This window comes from Camarhynchus parvulus, chromosome 2, assembly GCF_901933205.1.
Source record: "Camarhynchus parvulus chromosome 2, STF_HiC, whole genome shotgun sequence".
Lineage (NCBI taxonomy): Eukaryota > Metazoa > Chordata > Aves > Passeriformes > Thraupidae > Camarhynchus > Camarhynchus parvulus.
In genome coordinates this window covers 71,072,631-71,096,683 of record NC_044572.1, presented here as the reverse complement: position 1 = coordinate 71,096,683, position 24,053 = coordinate 71,072,631, and the positions used below count along the sequence as shown (strand labels likewise).

Here is a 24,053-nt window from a genome sequence, read left to right as displayed (position 1 = left end):
TCAGCATGAATAAAATGTTTACTAACACTCTTGCTAACACAACAGCATACTGTGCTTTGCAACAATGAAATAACTAGGTGCAATGTCATATGTATCAAACACTTTCTGCAACCAAAAGCAATGCCAAAAGTGCAATTTCTGAGACTTCCCCAATAAACTGGGGAAATCTCAGGAATCACAGTCCATGATTCTCAAGCATCATTCCCAAGGTAGTCTATGATTTTATGAATAATTAGTGTTTCTAATGAATAAATAAAAATACAATATCACTTAATTAAATACCATCCCGTACTTGAGAAGTTAATCTCTCCTCTGTGTATTCTTTACACAGGTTGTTAAATTAAGAGTGACCGATAGACATGCACTGGACAAATTCAAAGCTTCAGTCCATGGGTTTATAGAAATAGGTTGGTTTAGGCTATATTTAGGAGTCTTTGTTTTTCTGCTTTTAATTCCCAATTGGTTGAGCATCTGCAGTTAGGAAATGCTTATTGCTCATCACTTTGCAGGAAAAAAACAAAATGAGAAAAATATCTTGTCTATCATACAACAACCAGATGATTTCAAGTCAAAGATCCTAAGCAATGTCACTATACCACCTAATAAATTACGGTTTATGCACACAAGCGTGGCAGTTTTTATTTCAGAAGAGAAATGTTTAAAATTATGAGCCAGTTAAAAGTACATTATGAAATAAAAAGTCCTTCTCTATGCTAATTCTTGAAACCATTAATGGCAACAGCTATAAAGAAGTTATGGTTCCATAACAATAATTTCTGTAATTGGGTAAAAAACTTGCAGCAGTTTGACAGCTGAAAAAAAGGAAAAAACCTCCATTCAATAACAAGCATAGATAAAAATAAAATCTGTGTTAAGAGTCTGGAGAGGAACTGTTTTGTAAAGGATTTCTATTCTTTCCATAAACAGGGCAGTCAAATGGCTTTATTCCATCACAAATTACAATGATCAATTATCAGTCATAGGAAGGTCCAGAATACCTCTCTTTGTGATAATTTCTGTTTATCAGCCTGTTTGACTTTGGGACTATTAGCCAGCAGGTGACGCAGCTTCACGTAACTCTTCCACAGCTTTTGGTATCTGAAGGACAAAACCAGAAAACAAGTATTTTGGTCAGTGAACAGAAGTCTCTCTCTCCCTGTTCGTCATTAGGAACACACCAGCTGCTAATAATGTACACAACGTACACAAAGAATGTCTACAAGCGCCTCTTTGCTACAGAAATAAAATAATCTCAATGCACTTTCCGAGAGGTGACAGTGCCTGGGTAGCTGCTCCAGCAGGGTGGGTCAGGAAGCAGAGAGGAGGCATTGGTGCTCAGAGTGAGGTAAAGAATAGCAAAGATTCAGGCAGACCCCAGGTCTCCCAAATACCCACCATGCTCTCCAAAGGGCCACCTCTGTATGCTGAAAAGACGTGCCTGCCCCTTAATTCAGGCAGGAGAAAACTCCTTCTCCACACGGTTTACCTATCATCCACTGCAAAGGAGTAGCGCCCTTCCCCAGGAAGTGTCTGTCCTTACACCAGCTCAAACATCTCAGTGAAGCACATGAGGAAGAGCTCTACAAGTCACATGCAACATGAAGTTAGCCTGTGAGAAGTGAAATGAACGTTTTGCTCCCTATGGATTTCTGCTGAACGGAAAGAGAAATTCAAGTTATTTCTGTGATTGGCACATACTCAAATTTTCTGGTTTTCTCCAACCATCTAGCCTTTTCTTATTTTGGCAGTGTCTAATTACACATGAACCCCAATTACAATGTTTTCCTTGGTGGGAGTCCCTCAGTGATCCAGCACAAACTCTCACCAAATTTGTAAGAACTTACTCCATCTGAAGTCAACACCCCAACATTATATTCAGCTGCAATTGACCGACAGCTTCAAAAGTTACAATGGGAGGAGCAACAAAGAGAATTGTGACAGGGACCCTGTGTCCTTAGACAATGTGGACCCTGTCCTTAGGACCCTGTGTCCAGGTTGTCCTTGTATTCAGGACAACCATAAATCAGACTTTGAATAGGAAGCAGGGAATTAGAGGCCAGAGGAAAGAAGTTTACCCAAGTTAATTTTTACACATATTTACATTATAAAAGACAATCTTCCCCAGCAACAACTCAGAGCAGTTGTTTTATTAGGAAGTTTTCATGTTAGTGGCTTAGCAGTCAATGAAGCAGCAGATCTTTTACTATTTCATAATCTTCCCAGCCTCCCACATTCACAGACATATAAACAAATCTTTTCTTATTGGCATTTTTTCCCTAGGTATTTCTCTGCAGCATTCTTGAATGTATACTCTCTGCCTCTGGAGATACTGATATTTTTTCAGTCTACAAATACATCTGAAATGGTCAATACATAGATTTCCCTCATGCTCCATTCACCGCACTTTTGCAATCTGCAGAATAGCACATCTATTTTTGACAAATCACCATCCAAAAAAGAAAAATTAATTAATGAACAAATCAACCAAAACAAAAAGGACAAATGCCTTGAGGAAGTTTCAACCCAAAACCAAGAACCTGAAACTGTGATCTACAATTCACATTTTTCTGCAAGTATTGACAAGGGTGAAACAAGCTTTGTTACTGCAATTAAGTTGGAGAATTAAAAAACATATTACCATTACAAAAAATTCTGTATGAGAGCATCACAAAGAAAAGACACATTAGAGGAAAATCTCTTCTGGGCGCACATACACCAGAGTTAAGCCTGACATTTATGACAGCATCACAGAGGTCTTTCACAAAAAATGCTTTGTTACTTTGTTAAAACAAAACATACCTGTGTTCTGTAAGCAGCTCCAAGGTTAAAACCCAAAACAAAAAACAAACCCACAAGTAAATTTTAAAGAAAAGAAAATAAAAATGTGTGGGAAGAACAATTTTTGTCTCTTTATACTATTTTCAATGACAATACTAGAACTTTACAGTTAGTAATAAATTAAGCATCAAAGTAGAGATAATTCTGATATTTTTGGGTCTAATTATTTCCTTTTTATGGACAAGAAAACTAAAAGATAAAGATATATATTTTTAAGTTAAAACTAATGATCAAAGCCAAAAAAATCCATTTTGTTATCTGGATTAGCACTCAACATTCCTACTTCCTGCCACTTTGGATTTAAAATCCTCAGCATGCAGTTGCAAAACAATACAACTCTCATACATGCAACATGAGTGTTTGGGCCTCAAAACTGCAGATCTGTTGAGCATTTGCACATAAATTATCCTCTTTTTCTACATTTTTGATTTTAGTATTGTTGCTGTTACTGTTTATTTTCTTGTCTCATTGCTGTTTCCAGTAAATCATTTTTCTCTCAGCCTGTGATCTCTGCTTTTTTGTGCCTCTCAATGGAAGGGGAAGGGAGTGGCTTGTGGTTCTCTCATTAGTGGGAGTACTTCATTGGGGAATACCATTTTTAAACTACTGCATTGAGGAAAAAGACAAGCTTAACTACACATACACCAGAGACAGGCTTTATACTGTCATCATGCAGAAAGCAGATGCCCCAATCACTGGAAATATTCCCTGAAATAGTCAGAGGTTAAGAAAAGAACTGGGAAGAAAAACCAATCATCATCATCTTTCTTCAATCCACAGTGAAACAGTATTTCTTTGTCTGCCTGAAGTCCTGATTCTCTCTCCACTCCTTCTCTACATTCCTCCCAAACTCTAACAGGATATAAAAAGCACAGAATAGAGCTTCCAAGCTAGGAAACACTATGTAGACATGATCCTTCAAAGCATAGAAAGAGATGATTAAGTAGCATATAGCAGTATGCAAGAAACAAACATCATGAAGTAATCAAACAGAAAATGGCTATATTATTCCTTATTAGATGTGAGACCTGAAGAACATCTAATTAAACAATCAAGCAGCAGCTCTGAAATAAAAATCATTACTTTTGCATATGATGCATGGCAGTAGTGGTGCAGTGATTACCTGAAATCTTCTCCCTGTCAGTAGCATAAGACTCAAACAGTGATTTGAGAAATTTAAAAACATCCATTCAGGGCTGTTTAACAAAATGACCTAAATACATCCTCTAGCTCAGAAGTCTATATGCAACAGACATTAGGAAGCTTGGGTAACTACTTGTCCTCCTCTGCCTTGCTGTTACACTATTCTGTCTCTGAAAACCTGCCACTGGCCTCTCAGAGAAATAACGTGGAGCTTGAGGAACCACCTTTTGCTGGACTCAGAAGAGCTGTTGTCAGGTTAAGAAGTTTCATACCACACATGCATGCATATTTACTTCAGCAGATCCTGAAGTATTCCAGAGAAAAAGTTACTCCTTATATTTTCTAACTTGCAGGAGCTTGTGTCCGATACCGTAAGTGCTAACTAAGCTTTATACTGAGCTTAGCACTTGGTATACTAAGCACATAACCAAGCCCTATTTAAGGCACAAACGACAACAGTAATGAGTTCCTGAACAAAAGAAAGAAAGAAAAGCATCTTACTGAGGATCTCCAGCATAACTGAGTTGAGCAGGTCGTATCCCAAAGTGCACAATAATAGGGAAAGTAATTACATCAGGATTGAATTGTTCGCGGTCTAGTTGATCAATACGAACTGAGCTGGGCTTCTAGGAGAAAAAAAAAAACAAAATACAACTAAATTGACAGCAGCTCCATGGAAAATTTACTGCCTCAAGCCCACACTATCCAGGAAACATGAAGCAACAACACTCCAAACATTAATCTCCAAGATCCACATTAAACTAATCATTAATACTATTATAAACATTTGGCAACAACAATAACTGACACAAAGCTAATTGACCTAACACTTAAAGAAAAAAAAACAAAAAGGCCTTTTAATTTTAAACATCCAGAAACTTACTTTTACTATTTCCAAGAACTTAAAACAACTTTCTCTGGTCAAGCATCACACCAGAAATAAAAATTAGGATTAGCATTGTGGTGTCCAAAAACCCACATGCCTGAGCAGTTTGCTAAGATCAGTTTACCTCTCTAATTTTAGTTCATGATTTCCCAAAGCAAATAAAGGTATTATTAGATCCATTCAATCACACAGACTAAACAGCATCAAAAAAAATCTGTCACACTACTCTCAGAAAAAGGCTCCTAGGCTGATGTGTACAAGGAGGAATATAGTCTTGTATAATGAGGAGACTTTTGCCCTTTTAACAGTTCAAAACAGAAGTTCTTTTCATTGCTAAAAAGGACAGTGCAAAAGAAGGCAACTTCTGCTTCAGCTCTCTGAACACCAAGAGTAAGTAATTGCTCGCCACTGTAGCAGACATGCTGCTCACAGAGCTTTTGATCACTTACCCAGCATATTTAAAAACTCAGCTGAAGGTGCACAGTTTGTCTCCAAGTAAACAACTTCTCCATTACCTGTCAAGCTGCTTTGTAACGTGCCTGCTTTCTCCCCCCTTTGCTGGATGAGACCAATATATTTTGCTTGTCTTAGGTTTCAGAAAAAGGGCATTACTTCTAGTTACCTGCATCTCAGAACTTCTCATTTAGCACTGTAAAGATGCATTCAAAGATGAGTTTCGGTGTTACAGAAACAGCTCTCACCATTCTCTTCACAAAACAATAAAAACTGTCTCAAGAACAAAGCTTTTACCCTCCAAACCACCTTGGTAGAACTGTTCACAGGAATAATTTTCTGCACGGAAAAGCAAAGTCAATTCTATATATGGCACCTATTCTAAAAAAAAAAAAAAACTTAAAAGCTTGGCTTTCAGATAAAGAAATATTTTCCAAGGGAAAATGCTTACCAGCTTCCCTTTAGACAAGATGACTGAGCATAAATTCACATCTCTCCAGCCAAAAAAAAAATCAGAGGAAAAAAATATTTATGTTGGTTAACAGTTAACCTACTTAAATTAGTTAGTTAAAGCTGATGGTTTCAGAAAAAAAAAAAAGAGAGAGAAAAAGGTCTTCCCCACAGCACTTCTTATATAAAGGATTAGAACAAAAAAAGCCCTAAAGAAAATAATGGGCAAGATTTGTACCAGACAGAATGTTGTCCTCTAAACAAGAGCTTAAAAGTCCTGATTTTTAAGGATTAGGTTAAGTTTATTTTTAGGGGGTTGTTTTTCGTTCTTTTGGAGACTGCACAAAACCAGCTTGAGAAGTTTTTGTCTCCTCATTAGCTGTTTGTTGGTTATTCCTACTCTTAATATTAAATTGAGAAAATTCTCCCAACTCTGTACCCCTTAAAAAAAAAAAAAGCCTTGTACACCACTCCTTTGAGAACCAGGTCAGCAAAATATAATTAACAGAATATTAAACAATAATTGTACTCAACATACCAATTATACTCAATGCAATTAAAAAAATACAGACACAATTTAGATACTTCAACAGAGGCAATGAAATACTCATAAGTGCAAAAAGGACATCTTTCACTATGCATGTAGCAGGGTCTGTGTTAAATGTGTGACCTCAGGACTACTCAAAACCAGATTCCTCTTCATTTCCATGACAGTGCCTTGCAGTTGTCAATCAGTTACACAGCTGTTCACAGACAGCTGACAGCAACCAGGACAAAAGAACTTCTCCAAGACCTAATCACAACTGCTCCCTCACTGACAGCTATGAGAGGGGTGTAGCTGGGTTATGCTTTTTTATTTCATCATGAACACCAGCCTCCTCTCCTGTGCCCTTTCTGAAGGTTAAATGAACAAACAGCAACATACAGAAACATCGAGTATAAATTGCACACCAGCAGACAGGATGCAAGCAAATTAGATGTTATTCTTCTAGAGCTTTATCCCTGTGCTCTTTTAAAAGTGCTTTGATAGACTATCCAATAATCACAACCTTGCCTTTAAAGTCACATCAAAACCAAAGAAATTCCAACAGAACAGAGGCCTGTTATTTTTGTTTCCTACTCCAAATCTCATCAATCAAGGCTCTGCTGACATTAGAACAAAACATGAAATAGCATGCAGATGCAGTACAGAAGTATATTAATATATACATATATCTACATAGTAGTGAGAAAACCATCAATATTTTAGGAAGAGTGAAGTGTGAAAGATGACTAAAATTTGTGAACTTCTAAATCTATTCCAACACAAAGTTTCATTGAACTAATGAAACAGCATAAATAAGCAAAATAATTTTAAATAATGCTGAAATACTGTTAGTTAAGTGGGATTCATATCCTATTATAAGTTTTTTCCCTTCTCTACATTGCACATATGTACACCTCACACTGAAAAAAAAAAAAAACACACACATAAAACCTAGATTTGATCACAAGAGGAATTATTATTTCTGAAGAAATGCTGTGCAACAAAACAAAATTCAATGTTTTTACTTTGTTGTTTCAAGTGGATGGAATTGAATTGAAGAGCTGTCATTTTCTAAAACAGTTTCATATTGTCTCTCCAACAGAACTGTTTTATCTTCTAATGCTGTAAAATGCAGGTAATAGTTTCATACTCTGTTTTTCACTTACATTCATAATCAGTCCAGTATGCTGCAATGTACAGGAAAAATCCACAAACTAAGAAGAATGTCATTGCAATCTTGAGAGAAAAGACACGTTCTAATGATGCCATTATAACATGACATTTCAAAGCGCTACAGATTTCTTTTATGCTTACACATTTTGATGTCCACACGTCTCTAAAGACGCTGCCTTGTAGAATGCAAGATTTGCCAGTAAAAAATCATACAGGACCTCAGAATTAACACCACAGCTCACAAATCACACTGCTTTGTACATACAGACACTTTGAGTTCTGTGACACAAGCAAGGAACACATATGCGTTCCTCCATGCTAAACAAAAAAGGGAGTTTCCAGCTAGCTGAAATCAGCATATCTTCAGCAAAATAACTGAAGTTATGTCAGTGCATAGCATTCAGACACTGACAACTTGTGGACAGGCTTGTACATTGTATCAAAGAAATCAAAGGCAAGTTAAGGCTATTCAGGTTTTCTAACAATTTCTATTATGGGATTCTGGTTTAGCAACCATTTAAGGCAGCTGAGGTAGATTTTTCCATAGTGAGAGTTCACGTGTATTTTTGGATCTCATGTTTCCAGAAACAGCCTAATTTTCTTGTTGTTTCAAAAGTTTTACTTCACTTAGAATGAAATCAGGGGGAAAATAATCTGACCCAAGTTATTATTAGCTTATTAAGTAGTTTACTAATGTCATGATGCCATACTTAAAAATGTGAACTGGAAAAATGTATTTAGCATGTCATCCTGGCTGAAGTTTGGGGACAGGTTTTTCAGTTGAAAAACTAGATTCCTTCTCAGGCATGGTACCAAGTTACACTTTTTCTTCAGAAACTAAGAATTTGTGCTATGAGCAAAGGAGGAGAACGAAGTCAGAAAAAGAAAGGTATTACTACTGACAAAGCTGCATCAGTCTCAATATTAGGTCCAAAATATGCCTCTAAGATACTCTTTTGCAAACTATACAAATACAATCCTGCAGTTTTTTAGTGGACATTCATCTATTCTTGTGACCCACATTTCTTAAAAGAATAATGGGCTGAATTCACATACACGCCGGAGTTGAAAGGAGCTGTGTTCAGAAAAGAAATGCTTTAAAATACCAATTGTTCCAAAAATAATAAGGCCACAGGGGTTTCAAACTAGGTACTGAAAATTATTACATGCATTAATTAACGTACACAAAATTCCTCAGTGTGAATGAGAGCAGCACAGAAACAACGTGGAAAAAACTACATGGGCAGAAAACACCTTTTCCATATTCAAGCCAATGTTTGGACAGCACACATTAAACAGAGCAGTCAATAAAGGGTCAAAAGAGGAAGAGGAAAGTAAATAGCAAATAGTTACTATTTCTCTGGTGCTGTGTCTGGGAAAAGAGAATGAGATCATGCACCTAAAGACTGTCTGAGAAAACAGGAAAGTTTTACACACATAAAATATAGCTCTTCCTTTTAGCATGCACATTGAAACAGCGCCCATCTGAAAATACACCCTTTAGTACAGCAGCAGAGGGGACAATTCAGGGTTGGAACCAGTCAATAAATTGTTCTTATTGCAATCTGCAACTGCCACTGGTCACCTTTTCCTGCTCTATTTTAGCCTGTAACAAACTCTCTGAAAGAAGGCATGTACATATCACTGGATTGTTCAAAAAACCAAAAAATTATTTATTTGTTCTACCATGCCAGGGCTGGTAACGATCATCCCTTTGCATTCTTCTGCATATTTCTGCCATTCCAGTTCTTCCCACTGAAGCATGTTAGCAATCTCCTCTTCAGGCACCAGAGCTTTACTGCATCGTAACAAGTAGAGAAGAATCTGATGCATTGAGAGTACTTCTTTTCCTCCATCTTAAAACCATAAATAAAAAAGCACATTTTAGAGATTCATTCCTAAAGCATAAGCATAAAAGAAAATATGCAGAACACAAAGCATTTTCATGAACAAAATAAAATGCAAAATGCTTATATGATTTGACAAATATGAAGGCAAATGTTTTACTGATGGAATACTGCTCACACATAAACATAATTGCCAAACTAAAGCAGTAACAGTAATGGTGGCAAGAGTAACAGTTCCATCGTACTGTAAACTTGAAGTTCCTAACTTGCCTAAATAAACTTTAAAATGAGTAAGCAGAACAATCAGAAATGCTGTCCAGTTATACCTTCCTTTTCACAATTTTATCATTCTTTTCACAACAGCAGTTAAAAAGCCTTTAGGTGTTAGGCAGCTTTTTTTAAGTACACTCAAAATTTTACAGGATACTTCTGGATGAATGTAGTAAGCTATCCCTGCACTTTAAACTCATCTGTAGTGCTAGCATGCCATAACTGCAGTAATGAAGACTAAAGAGCCTCATGCTGTCTTCTGTCACTAAATGAATCAAGGGCATGTGAAAATTACTTAATACCTCCGAGTCCCCGGGAAAAATGCACAGCAAAGGCTGCTTGTAATAAAAGAAGACACCATAATCTGCCTGGCTTCAGGTAGCCAGGTATAGATGTGAATATGCAAACAGGGAAGGTGAGTGATGGTTCTGACAAATCACCACTCAGTGATCACTCATATCACTGACTATTCAAATCCAGTAAGTCTGCTCATGTCAGTAAAGTCACTGCATGTTCCCACACTGCTTCAATTTTGACATATATCTCTCTAATTCCCTCCTTTAATAACAGTGCTAATTTGCAGGTATGGAAGAATCTTTGAGTTTCAGCCCCACAGAACACAAATGCTGATTTCCCTCCCTCAAGGAGCAGACACAATCTATTCCAGCCACTATGTTCTCTCTATCACTACACCCACAAAAGAGAAACGGTGACAAACCAGGAGTAAAACCTTAGAGCAATATGGGGGATGACACCACAGCACAAGGAGTGTGATCCCAGGCACGATGGAAAAGCCTTGCAGAGCTGCTGCACAACAGCACACTGTGTAAGATGATGTCCTCTACAAGGTACGTGAGGAACCAAGGCGCTCTCTTACTTCTGCTGGGACTACAGCACTACTGTATGGACATGATGACGGGCAATGGTGTAACTTGGCCTCTCAGAACAGCTAACTCACCCAAACTCCAAGATGGAATCTTAAGTGGGCAAAATACACCCCAAACCTCACTGGAAACAGAAAATACTTCTAAATAGCTACAGGAACAGATTTTTAAATGTGTAAAGTTTCCCTTCAAATTCAAGAGGGACTCCACTTCCAAGACTGTTCTTTGTCAACAACTGGATTATACTCTTATGCAAGAGTAGCCCCCATCCACCAACCACTACAATATATAAGTGTATTCTTACCCATGGAAGATTATATACAGGTTGCTATAGATGGCTGTGCCAAGTGAAAGTCAGAGACTCTTTCTAAATCAGAATATGCAGTACTTGGGACCTCAAATGTGTTTTTTCTAGGATTTTCTTCTCTGAATATATTTATCATCATAAAAACCTATGAAAATGAATACAATACAGCAACTGTTCTGCATGCTGTGCATCTCAGTAAACCAGATATGACTAGGTCAGAGCTACTCCAAGGCCTGTCTCTAAGTAAATCCACATAGAAAACCTGACATCCCAAACCTCATTATTTTTGGACAATGTTAGAAACTAAGAAAGAAAAAGTAAAAGGGATGGGAAATCAGCAATTCATTCCTATCTTTAAAGAGAGAGCTGATGGATGTGTGGAGATCTGATGCACCAACATCTTCTTTGATTAGACTTAGGAAGTGTTCTGCAAACATACCTGAAGGAAATAGATTCCCAGTCTCTGAAAATTAAAAATCTTCAAGGATACTTCAAAAAATAATCAATAAAAAATGAAAGCTTGATTAAAAAAAAAACTGTCAAAAAAGATGCTAAAAGGCAACTATATATGCAGAAATATCAGGAAAAAGACATTTTTTACAAAGAGTTAGAAGGCTGGGGACCTTAAAGAAAAAGCAGCACACATACACAGGAATACATATTACAGAGACTTATCTCTCCCTATCAGTAAACAACCCAACAGCACAGAAAGCGCTAACTTCTAATCTAAAACTAAAAAAAAATACATCAGAATATAAAAACCCTGAACAGGAAAGCACCCTCAAGCTACACAAACTAGGCAGGACAAACTTGTTCTCATTTTGTGATGAGGTCAAGTTAATCAGCCACATGTGGCTTGATGGCGTATTTTGTAAATTGCTTCAGCAAAACCAAATCAATGTTTGCTAGCAAGCCTCAGAGCTTTGCTTCTGATTGAGTACTGTGTATCCAGGAAGGAACAACAATTAGAAATAGTCATCTAGCCATCAGTACTCTCCACAGTAACAAGCCAAAACTCATTGTGCACCAGCTATAATTAATATCCCAATAAAATTTCAAAGCCCAGACCAGAAAGCACCTCCAGGTCACAGCCCTCTTGATGAACGTTGTTCCTTATTTCATCTGCACCCTAAATACCACAGCTGAAACACATCCTTCTGTCCACACAACCCTCCTGGAGCAATCACTGGCAGGATCTCAGAAGGACATTTTCAATGGAGTTATGACATTTACATCAACTGAAAGTCTGTCCTGGCGTCTTAGGACGTGTTACGTAAGCCATTCCCTCAAAATGAGCGCAATGCTCCACATTGTCCTTGGCTGGCAGGCCAGGGTTGAACTGCATTGGAATGATGGCTTTTGTCTTTCACTGTTTGCTACAAGGACTAAGCTTGCATTAGGATAAAGAAACTATCAGAAAACAAGTGCTCAGGGGTGTCAATGGTGCTGACCCTTGCTCATCAAGAATTGTAATCCAACCACATGGTACCCTGAAGAGCTGGGGCCACATGAAATGTGCAAGATTAGATAACAGCACTCCTCAAATGTCACAGCTCCATCACAGAGCACACCAAGGAGGACCCAGTACTGCCTAAAATGACTACAGACACAAAAGCTGGAAGCAAGACTTAGCCTGTCCATCTGAATTCCAGTTCTGAGCAAACCATCCACACTACCAGCAAGCACTAAAGACTTCAGGTAGAAGCACCAGATCTCTGCATTGACTGAACTATTTGACTTGCAGTAAAGGTTTTTTTGTGGAGGTTTTTCTTCTGGGGGATAGGGTTGTTTTCTGTTTTGTTTTTGGTTATTTTATATGATTTTTAGATCTGATCAGTATAAAGCTATATAATACAAAGGTTACCTGGGAGAAATCTCACAAACCGCGGCATGAAGTGGTATCTGGGACAGGAAATAGAATCATTTTCAAGTGAAGGACCTTAAATACGAAAAAAATACAGAAAATTTATGAACAGAAATGTATTTGCAAAACGAGAACAGAGGCAACTTGGCTGCAGATAAAATCAATGAATGGTGATTACATTTGATAGGGTTAAAGTTTCAGTCCAGAAAGTAACAAAAAAAAAAGAACAGAGAACCAACTTGTAATGAAAGCTTTCACACAATTTAAAGGAAATCTAAATAATTTAAAAATAATAAGAACCTAACAAAAAACCCACTACTTTTAAATAAAACAGTAAGAGAAAAAGATTGGTTTATATAATCAATTAATTATTATACTTAAGCCTTACAGGTACAAGCATGAGTTTATCTCCTCCAATTAGTGAGGTGGTTTTTGTTCACCGTAACAACGGGAACATGGAAATTTCCACAGTACTGTTTTGTGAGGTTTTGGTTTTTTTTACTTTCCTATTCATTTTATCAAGCTTTGCAAGAAAATAAAAACTAAACCTGTAAGTACCTGGTGCTAAAAAAGAAAGAACAATCAGAAGCAGTGACAGGAAAGACAATACTGATACTAGAATATATTTAGTATCAAACCAAAGGCTGCACAAAATCTACTAAACCTGTGTGCTCTTTGGCTTAACTACATAAAGTGCAGACTGCAACTCCACAGACAAAGTCAAGTCACCCTACAGATACTGAAATGCAATTCCTCTAATACCCTCATTTCTCTTTTAGACCATCCTCCTTTGTTGCGGTCTTCGCAGAAAGAAGCATTTTCATCTTGTCAAAAGACACAAACATTCAGCTATAATGATAACCTTAACTCTCCACAGCTGTCTGTATGACACTGCTTTCTGAGTTGACAGCAGGAAAATACTGTACGAGCAACTTGTTGTTAGCTTGTAAAATAAGAGAATACTCTACCTGACACCTTGACTTTCAAAATACCATGCACATGATACTCTGTAATATTAAATTTACAGTAATATTTACTGTTTGATTAAATATAAAAGTTCTGGATCAAGGCAGAGATTCAGTTTTATTTGTGAGAATACAGTGCCAAGTCAGTGCATTTTCATTGCTACAGCTCACACTACTGAGCTCTAATTTCATCTTCTTGAAGAGTAGATGAAGTTTGTCCCTCTCATGGAAAACAACAGTTACATTGCTATTTTGAGGACCCTCTCAAAGAGAACACTACCTTTAAGATTCCAGTCATACAATTCCAAAATATCTTTGAATAGATATGAAGAGAACAGTTCAAGGCCTCTCACACAAAAATTCTGGAGAAACAAAAAAACAGAATAAAACTATAAATATATAATACTGTAATACAAATAATGCCATTCATATATAGTTAAATACAACACAATGAAAAAAAACAGTGTCTTCATATCTGCCAACCACTAGATACTGGGTTCTGGAAACAGTATTGATATACTTGTGATCATCTAATCTAATGTAGCACAGTGGTCTCTTCAAGAAAGCATTGTCAAGAAAGAATGGTATAGAACCCTTTTCACTCAATGTCCAAATCAACAGTACAGGCAAAAATTATAAATCTGCAATAATCTGCCAAGCACTAAAACTATTGCCACCTAAGCAAGCTAAGCAGATGACACATTTCTGAGAAATATTCTTTATCATAGTTCACTTTTTCCCACATGTTCATAATAAACATTTATAAGTCACGATCTGTGGTATGATGATCACTTCCATAGCAAGTATGAGTACAACACAAATTAAAGATTATTACCTAAATAGCCAACAGAAGAAAAAGAAAAAAGATGAAATGGGGAAAAAACCCCCAAAACCAGATTCTATTCATCAAGTGAAGAAATGGCTCCTTCAGCAGACGAACATATAAACTTTCATGACCAAACAGAATCAGGCCAGATTGATATAAATTGCGCATGTATGATATCGGCCATAAATTCCAAACTCAACACCACAATCTCTTTCAAAAATCATGAGTAAAGATAGTCTGCAAATAATGCTGTAACCATTTACCCAGAAGCCCTCCCAAATGGTAACTTCCCTATTTTGCTTGGTGGCCATTTGTTGTTTCAGTTCAAGATCTGCAGACAACATAGTACATTCATTATCAAGAAATTAATTGCTTTGATCACATTATTCTTTCTGAGGCTTTTCAGGACTGTTGCACAAATTTAGATGCCACTGAGCAACAGAAAAGGAGATAACTAGAAAGAAAAATATAAATATATATGACTAAATTAAATACTGATCCAATCTTCGTAGTTAATATGCAGGGGTGCTTCTGTACCTATACACACTGTTCCACTGCAGCAACTTACTTCACAAACTGGCTCCACCAGGCATTAATTAGTAATAAAAAACCCCTCCACAAACAGATTATGAACTCAATGCACTTTGTTTGTATCCACAGGAAATTTGTTTTGGCAACAGCTTATATTAAGTACTGATAAGCAATCTTCAGCACTTCAAACTTCTGATTAAGTTTCAGCTCCGCCATTGTCTTATGCGGTCCTGGCAAAGGAGTACCTCCACATGCCTTATTTTTGTCAGATGTAAGAGAAGGGTAATGCCTACTTCAATTTACAGATATTGCATAAAACTTAAAATGAAAGGAACCTATGATATAAGCACTTATTGTTTGATTTTAATTGTTTTAATTTAAGGTAGTTGGATTTATGCTAATACCTATAAATTCAAGTTCTGTTTGTCACTCGCTCAGAACAGAGACAGTCTCTTAAGATCTCACAAGGTGGGACACTAAAGAGTTTAATCCATGAAACATACCAACAACTCATAACCTACTCTGACTTTTAGACTAATTTTCCATCTTACCTCAGGCATCATCTCCTCAATGAAATGAATTGTATAGTCAATGTTAAACCTGATTACTTTGCATAGAGGAATCTGGAAGAAAAGAGAAAATTTTCAGCATTAAAAACTATACAGCATCAAATGTATTGTTAACACAATTTTGTATGCAAAGGTAGTACTGTCTGCTGAAAAGGGCCCTTACTAAAACAGCTGCTCTGGGGGATCATGCAAAGACAAGAACACAAGCATGTGTAAAGGGAGTACCAGCTCCAGCCTCCACATCAATAATAAAACACAGTGCTGACAGGAGGGATGGTGAAGGAAAGTTAAATAATGCCATCTACTGGAGATGGAATTTTCTTTAGGAGAAAAAGTACACCTGTAAACCTCAGTAAACCTCTATCTTCTTTCAATTGGACATTTGCAAGTGAATTTATTTGTGACACAGCATGTCAGATTGACAGAATGACCTGAAAGCAAGGTGTTTTCAGCACACTGCCAGTTCTGTCAGCTGTACTGTCTTAAAATGCAGTTTTAAGTCAAATGCTATAGCTTAGGAATAAATTGCAGTTTTATACTAAATTCGTGCCATAAATATTCTCAACTTCATCTGACTAGCTAGCAAGACAAACATTTAATTCTTTTTTAAACCTTTTTACAGTCCATAATTTGCTGAAGGTGTTTCATTTTTAATGGGATTTTCTGAGAAAAAAAGCTAAATTCCTAAAAGACTACAAAAATGCCTGATTTTCCCTTACACATCTACAGCTCTTACCATATTTTACTACTCACTGGCCTCAAAGGTATGAAACAATGTTAGAACAATTCCATGATCTGTGAAAGTGAAGCAACCCAAGGTTATTTTTCCTTTATAACCACACAAATATCTGAACAGTGCTGGGGTTGCAATGAAATAAATGTACATCTCTTAAGTGCAATATTCTGCTTGCATCTTCTTACAGACCACTGTCAAACATTAGACTATTTTGTCTACAAAAATCTATTGATATCTACAAAAAATCTATTGATAGATTGATAAATTACAAAACTGCACCAAACAAAACTGCATTTCTTATGATTTGATACAGTATTAAATGTGAATACAAAACCCTCCCAAAACCTTGGAAGCTAAATATACCATTTAGAATCTGAGCAGATGAAAACCTTGCACACTTAAATCAGTGAGACTTAAAAAAAAGCTCAGAGATTGTTTACTTACTTCCTAACACATAATTTAAACTAGAAGCTGAATACTTTAGAGAAGTGACCACAACTAAGATCTCCTTGAACTGGAGTTCCATGTACACAAGCAAATACACATTAAAGGAGCACATGGTTGGTACTATAAAATTGGTTTGGTATTTATAACATGAAAATAATTTTTTCTAAGACTGCACTAACCATTTTCCCTAATACTTGAGCTTCTCAATTATTACTCAGTAATAACAGTAGTAATTCAGTAATAATCCTAATTATGCAAACCTAAGATTACATACTGCAGATATTGATGTTGGTGTTCAGCTCTCTATTTTTACTACCTTTTGCAACCTCCATTTTACCAAATATGTTCTGAAGTGTCCTTCAAAGAGCAGGTTTTATGATGTATGCCAAAATCATCTCATCACATCAAGGGATTCCTTCCAAAGGGCTGTGTATCTGTTATTAACAGGAATTGGCACCACAGCGTGGCTTTGTATTCAACTCTGTCAAAAAGAATCATTTGTAGCTGATCACTTCCCCTACCTGGAAGTACATGTAAACATGCATTTTACAGTAAGCTTAACAGCTTCACCAACTATTCATATCAAAGAAGATTTTTCCTTGTTGCCTGTATATTGATGATTTCCATAACTCTCTGCCTTCCTGTCACAGAGTAGACACAAAAATTTTAAAGATAAGGGGCTATCTTTATTATTTAATGTGAGTAAAACAAAACTGTTCCTTTTTGCTCATTTGCAAAGTGAAAACATAAAGCCTTGAGAAAAATTTGCCTTGAACCCCAAGGCTGAGTTAATGCTACTGGGTAGCAGTGCTTCCCATTGCCCTGCCAGAGGCTGAACTCCACTCTCTCACTGACTTCTCAACAAGATTCCCTTCTCCTGACCACCAGAAGTGAAGTGTTATCATATCCATTATGTATGTTCCATCCTGTGTTGACAACCATCCACTGAGTTGTGGCACTGGTGAAGTAGCTAGTAATAGGTATAAAAACCATAGAAACTAACACACACTGAACTTTATGACAAAACCTTGAAATTACCAAGATAACAAAAAAATCTTCAACTGTACTGAAATTAAGAATCTGCATCTTTTCCATTCATGTTTGGCTAACTCAGCTTATACTGTAAAAGCAAGGCAGTCAGGTACCAATCGTGTGCTTTCCTTGTTAGATGTGCTTTCAAAAGACAAAATTAAACACCTGTACATATCTATAACTTTTACTAAAAATTGTAACTTGCTAGATCCTGAAGAAGCTGAACAACTGCTACATCGAGGTATTGGATAGTATTGGATACATCTAGGTAAATTTTAAGAGAGAAAATCCTTTAGAGTGGATCTCTGAAAAATTTCATTTGTCACTTAAAAGGAAAAGCTTTTTTTGTTGTTATTGCTATTTTTTAAACTTTGCCAACTTAGTAAACCCACTCAGCCAATTTAAATCCAATTAGTAGTCTTGAAAAGTTCTTCCATGGTTTAATTCGCTTCCAAACTGTGAAACACATAAAAACATTACTTCGATGCACATCACAGCTTCAGTCACAGTTCAAAGACGCTGCCTACCACAATCAGTCAAGACAAAACCTGAGATTCATTAGCACAACTATCTTTCCCCTGTGCCCAGTGCTGGTAAGATGTTTGTAGCATACATGTATTGTTGTTTGAGAGATGTTTTGCTTCAGGGCAGAACGAGCACCTTCTAAAGAAATACCCTGTATGAAACTTAAAAGTATGCAGCAATGACCATACTTACGTTTGTAAGCGGGGCATGTGCAAACATGGAGAACCCTTCAAAGATATACTCATGGTCATCATACTCAATAACAGTAGGTCTGTCTGTCTTAAGAAAGCAAACAAAACCACCAGGGAGTAAGCAAAAAGCAGTATCTTTTTGACACAGAAAACAAAATCAGAGTCCTAGTTTGAATTATTTATAAAGTACTTACTAAGAAATTTGTGGGAGGTGACACAGTAATTCGGTAGTGGTACAGTCTTCCAGCATTGTTGGTCATGGGACGACATGGTTTAATGGGCTTAAAGAAAGAGATAAGTAGAATTATGTGTAGAGTCAAGGCAAATTTAGATTAAAAGACAGAATAAAGCATTTCTAATAACCATGAAATATGCATTAGGAAAAATTAAATAAAAGCAGGTAGTCATAATTAAGCATTCTGGGAAGGAAGAAAGTGTGGCCTTATTTCCATTTTCACATTAAGAAATATTTTTAAAGCTATTCAAAAGCAAAATGGGGCTTTGTTTTTTCATTTTGCATTTAACTCTCCATCTCTCTTATACACAACAGTTAGCTGTTTACATTCCAGACTGATTTCCTCTCTTATATAAATCTGTTTCAGGAAATGCATTTTAAAAGCTCACAAAGAGGAGCCTGGACATCACATGAGAAGATCTCAAAGTACATCATCAAGATAGACAGGTATCTGCTCATTTGCCTGGGGGAAATCTGAGGCCTGAAGAGAAGGGATTAGTTGATCATCACAGAAGCGGTACTGGTAACACCGCTCTCTTATCTCCCAGGTTGTAATGCTTGACTTTGAGATCCAAAGGCAGCCAGACACCTGTGATTTCATGTTTCCTTCCAGCTTGTTCTGAAGCAGTTCTGTGTAAAGACCTAAACCCCTCAACAGTCAGACAAAACCACTGTTTCATATGCCCTACATACAACTCACTGCAGTTCAGAGGCTACCACCAGCCTGTTTGGAATAATCTGGGAAAAAGAATAAAACCACTGCAGTGAGCAGGGTACTCTTCTGAATTGCAGGACAAAAGCTGGCCTGTGGCAATGACAATACAGCTACACCACTACACTGCTCTGGCAGTAAGGAAGGTGGTTCTTCAGCCCCAAAATAAGCTTCTCACAGCTGTGACAAGGCAGCTGCAAACAAGCTAGTTCAAAAGTAGGCAGTTCCACCTACAGGACACTGTGAAAAGCATTACATCCAAGGAGATTTTGTGAAACCTGGGATTCTCAGATGGCACTGTTCCAGGGAGCAGCTGCCTTCATGCAGCAAGTTTTATATATAGTAGTTTTCTCCTCCTAAATTTTGTTCCTTTTCTGCAAGAACCCTAGATGCAAACATGGGGAAGAATAGATGATCCTGAACTGGAGAAATTTATAGTAAGCTTCAGACCAAAGTGAATTTTCTGAACTCAATTCACAGAAATGTTCGTAAGTCCTTAACTGCAGATAAATAAACAATTGTTTCAGTAAATATACGTAAGAAGGCCAACTGAAAAATAAGATTTTTCAAGAAAAAGTATGAAGATAAGCAGTAAAGCCTACGTGCTAAGGCAAGACTGCCTCCTGACAAGCCTTCTGCTTCTTTCAGCAGCAGAATTACTATTTGCTTTTCTTTTAAAGCAATCACTTCACAAAGTGGGCCCCTCACAACACATTCATCCACTTGAAGATAGCAGATCTTTGATCACAATTCTTTTCTATTAACACAATCGTGTTTCAGAAACTTAAAAAAAAGAACCCAAACAATCCTAAAACTAAACACAGGCAAAAGTTTTCTTTATTTCCAGGAGGATTTCATTACCAGTATTGTATTACAAATATGAGGTTATGAAACTAAGTGATTTGAAGCTGCATAAGAGGTTTTTTTCACTCAGCCCATAAATCATGGGAAAACCCCCTCAAATCAACCCAAGTAGGAATATACAGCTGCAAGTTTGTATTCATAATTGCAATCCTTAGAATTACTAATACCTCTTCGCCAGGATAAATGCCATGTCTTATTCCTGTTCGCCGGGCTTTAGCACTGCATTTGCACAGAGGTCCATCATTCATCTGTCAAAAACAAAATAGGATTCTGGTTTTATTGAAAAGTGGTTTTGGAAAAGTATGTTGGTTTTAATACCCTGAGTGCTGATGCTTCTAAAAGCCTGTCATGCTTAGATTAAGTGGATGTTCTTAAGCCAATAAAACCAAAAACACTGTGGACTAATGCACAGCAGCATCAGAACTTCATCACTGTTTCAGAAGCACAAGATGGAAAAACATTCTCAGCAGAATTCTACCACCCTGCTATAATATACCTCTTTTCCATTGCTTCTATACACAAAGAGCATGCCGACTGCCTAAAATAAAATTCAGATCCTAAACATGCATGTGTCAATATTTACATGAATATTTCATATTCAAACAGGTCCACTGAGTTCTCTGATGGAAAAACCCATCCTCAACTAAGCCCTCTGCCATGGAACAAGGCTCTCCTCTAAAATGCAGGCCATTCAAATATTTTACTTGGTACTTTAAAGAACTGATAGGAACACTTCAAATACATCCTGTCAATAGATCAGTAGAAAAGATAAAAGGGGAAAAAATACTCACTAGAGTATTCTGTATGGGTGCATCAAGTGCCTATACCAGAAAGGGCCAATGCAATACATCATAAAGCTGGCGTCCTTCTTTTCACTTTCATGACAAAGATCAATGCAGACTATCAACTACTGCAACAGGCTTAAGCTTTCTGCTCTTACATTATGCTCATTGCAGAAATCTAACATAAGAAGCCCAGTAACAAACCAGAAAAACAAATTAAGTTCCCAACCCCAGTTTTTAATCAAAGCCTGAATCCAAGAAGTTAAACTTCTTTTAGCCTTGGAGAAAAAAAACCAACCAAACAAACAATAAACTTGCAATGCAATAGAAAAACCAGCAGAACTTTCCATGCTATTACAAGTAATTTGAAAACATAAACAGCATCCACGGTGGGGCTAAATGGCATCATCACATGTTAGATACAATGTGAAGATACCACAGGAAGCAAGAATCACAAAACCACCGTCATTGTTAGCTTTAGGCAGCTGGAATAGGGACACAACCTTTAAGTTTTGATGTTAACCTCAGTTTCTTCAGACTGGCACAATGCATATGTGCAAAGGAACATAAGAAGGAGGACACTTCCCTACTCCTTTGGAAACTTAATCACACAATCTTAACAATGGAGTGATGTGACAGCCTGCTGTTCCCACAGTCTTTCCCATACTCCGAGACCCTCGAGGAAAGAACAGGTTTAAAGAAATAAGAGTCATGCTCATAGGCAGAGGCAAACTTTCTCACTGGCTTGTACAGCAACAAGACAGAAGAGAATTAACAAAGCAGTCAACATCTAATTGCTCATCAGTGCTCCAAAACTCAGCATCCAATGAGGCTATTTAAATAATCATCATGTATTTTTGAAAATCTCATCCTTAATTCTTAGAACTGTTCTGCACAAACACAGCCTCTGTTATTTCAAATGCACAGGCCAAAACTGAGAGAGATGTGAAGCACTTGTAAAGCCCAAGACTTGAGAAGCAATCAGATACATATCTATCTTGTCCCTAACAACACTGCTTATAGAAAAAAAAATGCAGAGATTGCAGAGAGCCATCATGAATTGATGTTAAAATGTTGGTGAGAGATCACAAATTTATATAGGCAATGCCTTCTCTGACCGACAGAGCAATGCAAACAAGCACATCACATTTGTAAGGCAAAAGCCACTGTGGTGGTACTGAATTTAACAATTTATTTTCTGGCAACTGTCAGCACTGCTGGAGATTATCCAAATTAACAAACAAGCTTCTCAGATTGAAGGGTTGGGAAGATCCATCCCACAAATCTAGATCCAAGTCAGATGGTGTACCTGTACATGTCAGAGTGCATGGCAATCCTTCCTGTTTTATTTATTGAGAGAAAGCAGATAAATATCTATGAAAACTTCATAAATTGTTTTCAAATAAAATCTACACAGAAGTAGTACAGCACTGACAGGCTCACCATGATTGATTTTAGCCTTTTCAAGAAAAATCAAGAGTCAGTCTCAAGAAAGTTTTTTGTAAAGTACGTTTTTCAGCAGGAAATTCATATACCAAACATTCCTGGATCTATTCCTTCTACAGTCATTTCATTTTTTTTTTCTGTTAATATTCTTCGTAGAACATTACTTTGAAGTGTGCCCAAGAGCTATACATTTTTTTCTGTTAAATATCTGAACAGTTTGCTAATTTTGTTTTCCATACAAATAAAAACAGCTAGCTATGCTCAATCATCTTTTTAACTAGAAGCATAAATATGAATCTGTAATAGAATATTCAACAGACTTTTGAATTACCACAGTGGCAATATGCACTCCAGTATCTCTTCACATTATGATTTGTTGCATGCCAAACTCATACATCACACAAAGCGACAGAAAAATAAATTTACTGAGGTGCCACATGAAATGAGAGAATAGATTGTAAAATACTTAAGTAAGAAAGATGAAGATAGTGGATTTGCAAACAAAAACTAGTCTTCTGTGCAATGTGTACATGCAAAACAGCACTTCATGAGCTCAGCAATTACATTTAATGAGAACTACAATCTCCATGCAATTACAAAAGAACCATTAGACAAGAAATTAGAAGCATTAACTGCATATTTAGAACATTATTTATCATTATGAGCCAAGAGCTTAAGGTGAAAAATTTGTAAAGGATGTAAACATATTGCCTTTTCTCCAGTTGTGTACCTTTATATCAAGGCTAAAAGGACAGCATTAGCACATTGTTAGCATGCAGTTTTTATTAACACTGTCCGACATAATTCCAACTGAATACTCCCCAGGATTAATTAGCTGGAACTACACTCTTGAAATCAAAAGTGAAGTGCTTTGAAGAAGATGAGAGAGAAAAGGGAAAACAGGGGTAAAGAAAGCATTCTGAAATAGAAGTCATTCTGCATGTTTGACAACAAAATTTTCAATGTATTGGGAGAATGACCTTTGGACACCCAGTACTTTTCCCTCACACCCTACCTGTCCTGGATCATTGTACCACAATTCCTCGTGGAGACGATCAGGGTGTGCTTTTTTACGCTTAATTTCTGCAATGACGTCAATAACATCTGAATCTGAACTGCTGGAGCAGCTGCTGTCATCTTCGGAGTCACACTCTGACTCACTGGAGCTCTCTGATTCACACAGAAGAAATAAAGATGGCTGAAAAACACTTCCACATGCTCTCTTCTCCATAGCAATGCACTCTCTATCATGAATTAAAGTCTGGAGTTAACATTAAAAAAAACAAAAAACCCACACAAAAACCTTGATCTCAGTATCTCTAATCTCCTGTGGTACTGTGGAGTGACTCCCTTTCTTATGCAGGCAATTTTAGTCACTCATTTCCACAGATATCCTCAGCTCCAATTTATATAAATGCCTTCATAGCCAAGACATTTACCAGTATGCAAGTAAAGCTTATTTTATTCTTGGACTAAAATGCAAAGTTTCTTCTATTTTTTAGTTTTGACATAAGAGCAAATATATTACTATTCAAATACTGTGAAACTATG

The 24,053-nt window shown here is 36.9% G+C and overlaps 1 protein-coding gene across 3 annotated transcripts in view; it reads right to left on the bottom strand.

Moving 5' to 3' along the window:
- DROSHA (drosha ribonuclease III) overlaps positions 1-24,053 on the bottom strand; it is a 72,966-nt gene that overhangs the window by 38,871 nt on the left and 10,042 nt on the right. For all 3 annotated transcript variants that reach the window (XM_030969502.1, XM_030969510.1, XM_030969519.1), the window contains 10 exons: positions 23,518-23,672; positions 20,442-20,522; positions 18,658-18,744; positions 18,465-18,551; positions 15,515-15,586; positions 13,887-13,968; positions 12,642-12,716; positions 9,156-9,325; positions 4,483-4,607; positions 999-1,098 (listed from right to left, as the gene is read on the bottom strand). In XM_030969502.1, coding sequence (XP_030825362.1) covers positions 999-1,098; positions 4,483-4,607; positions 9,156-9,325; positions 12,642-12,716; positions 13,887-13,968; positions 15,515-15,586; positions 18,465-18,551; positions 18,658-18,744; positions 20,442-20,522; positions 23,518-23,672 — 1,034 coding nt within the window. The remainder of the gene's footprint in view (positions 1-998; positions 1,099-4,482; positions 4,608-9,155; positions 9,326-12,641; positions 12,717-13,886; positions 13,969-15,514; positions 15,587-18,464; positions 18,552-18,657; positions 18,745-20,441; positions 20,523-23,517; positions 23,673-24,053) is intronic.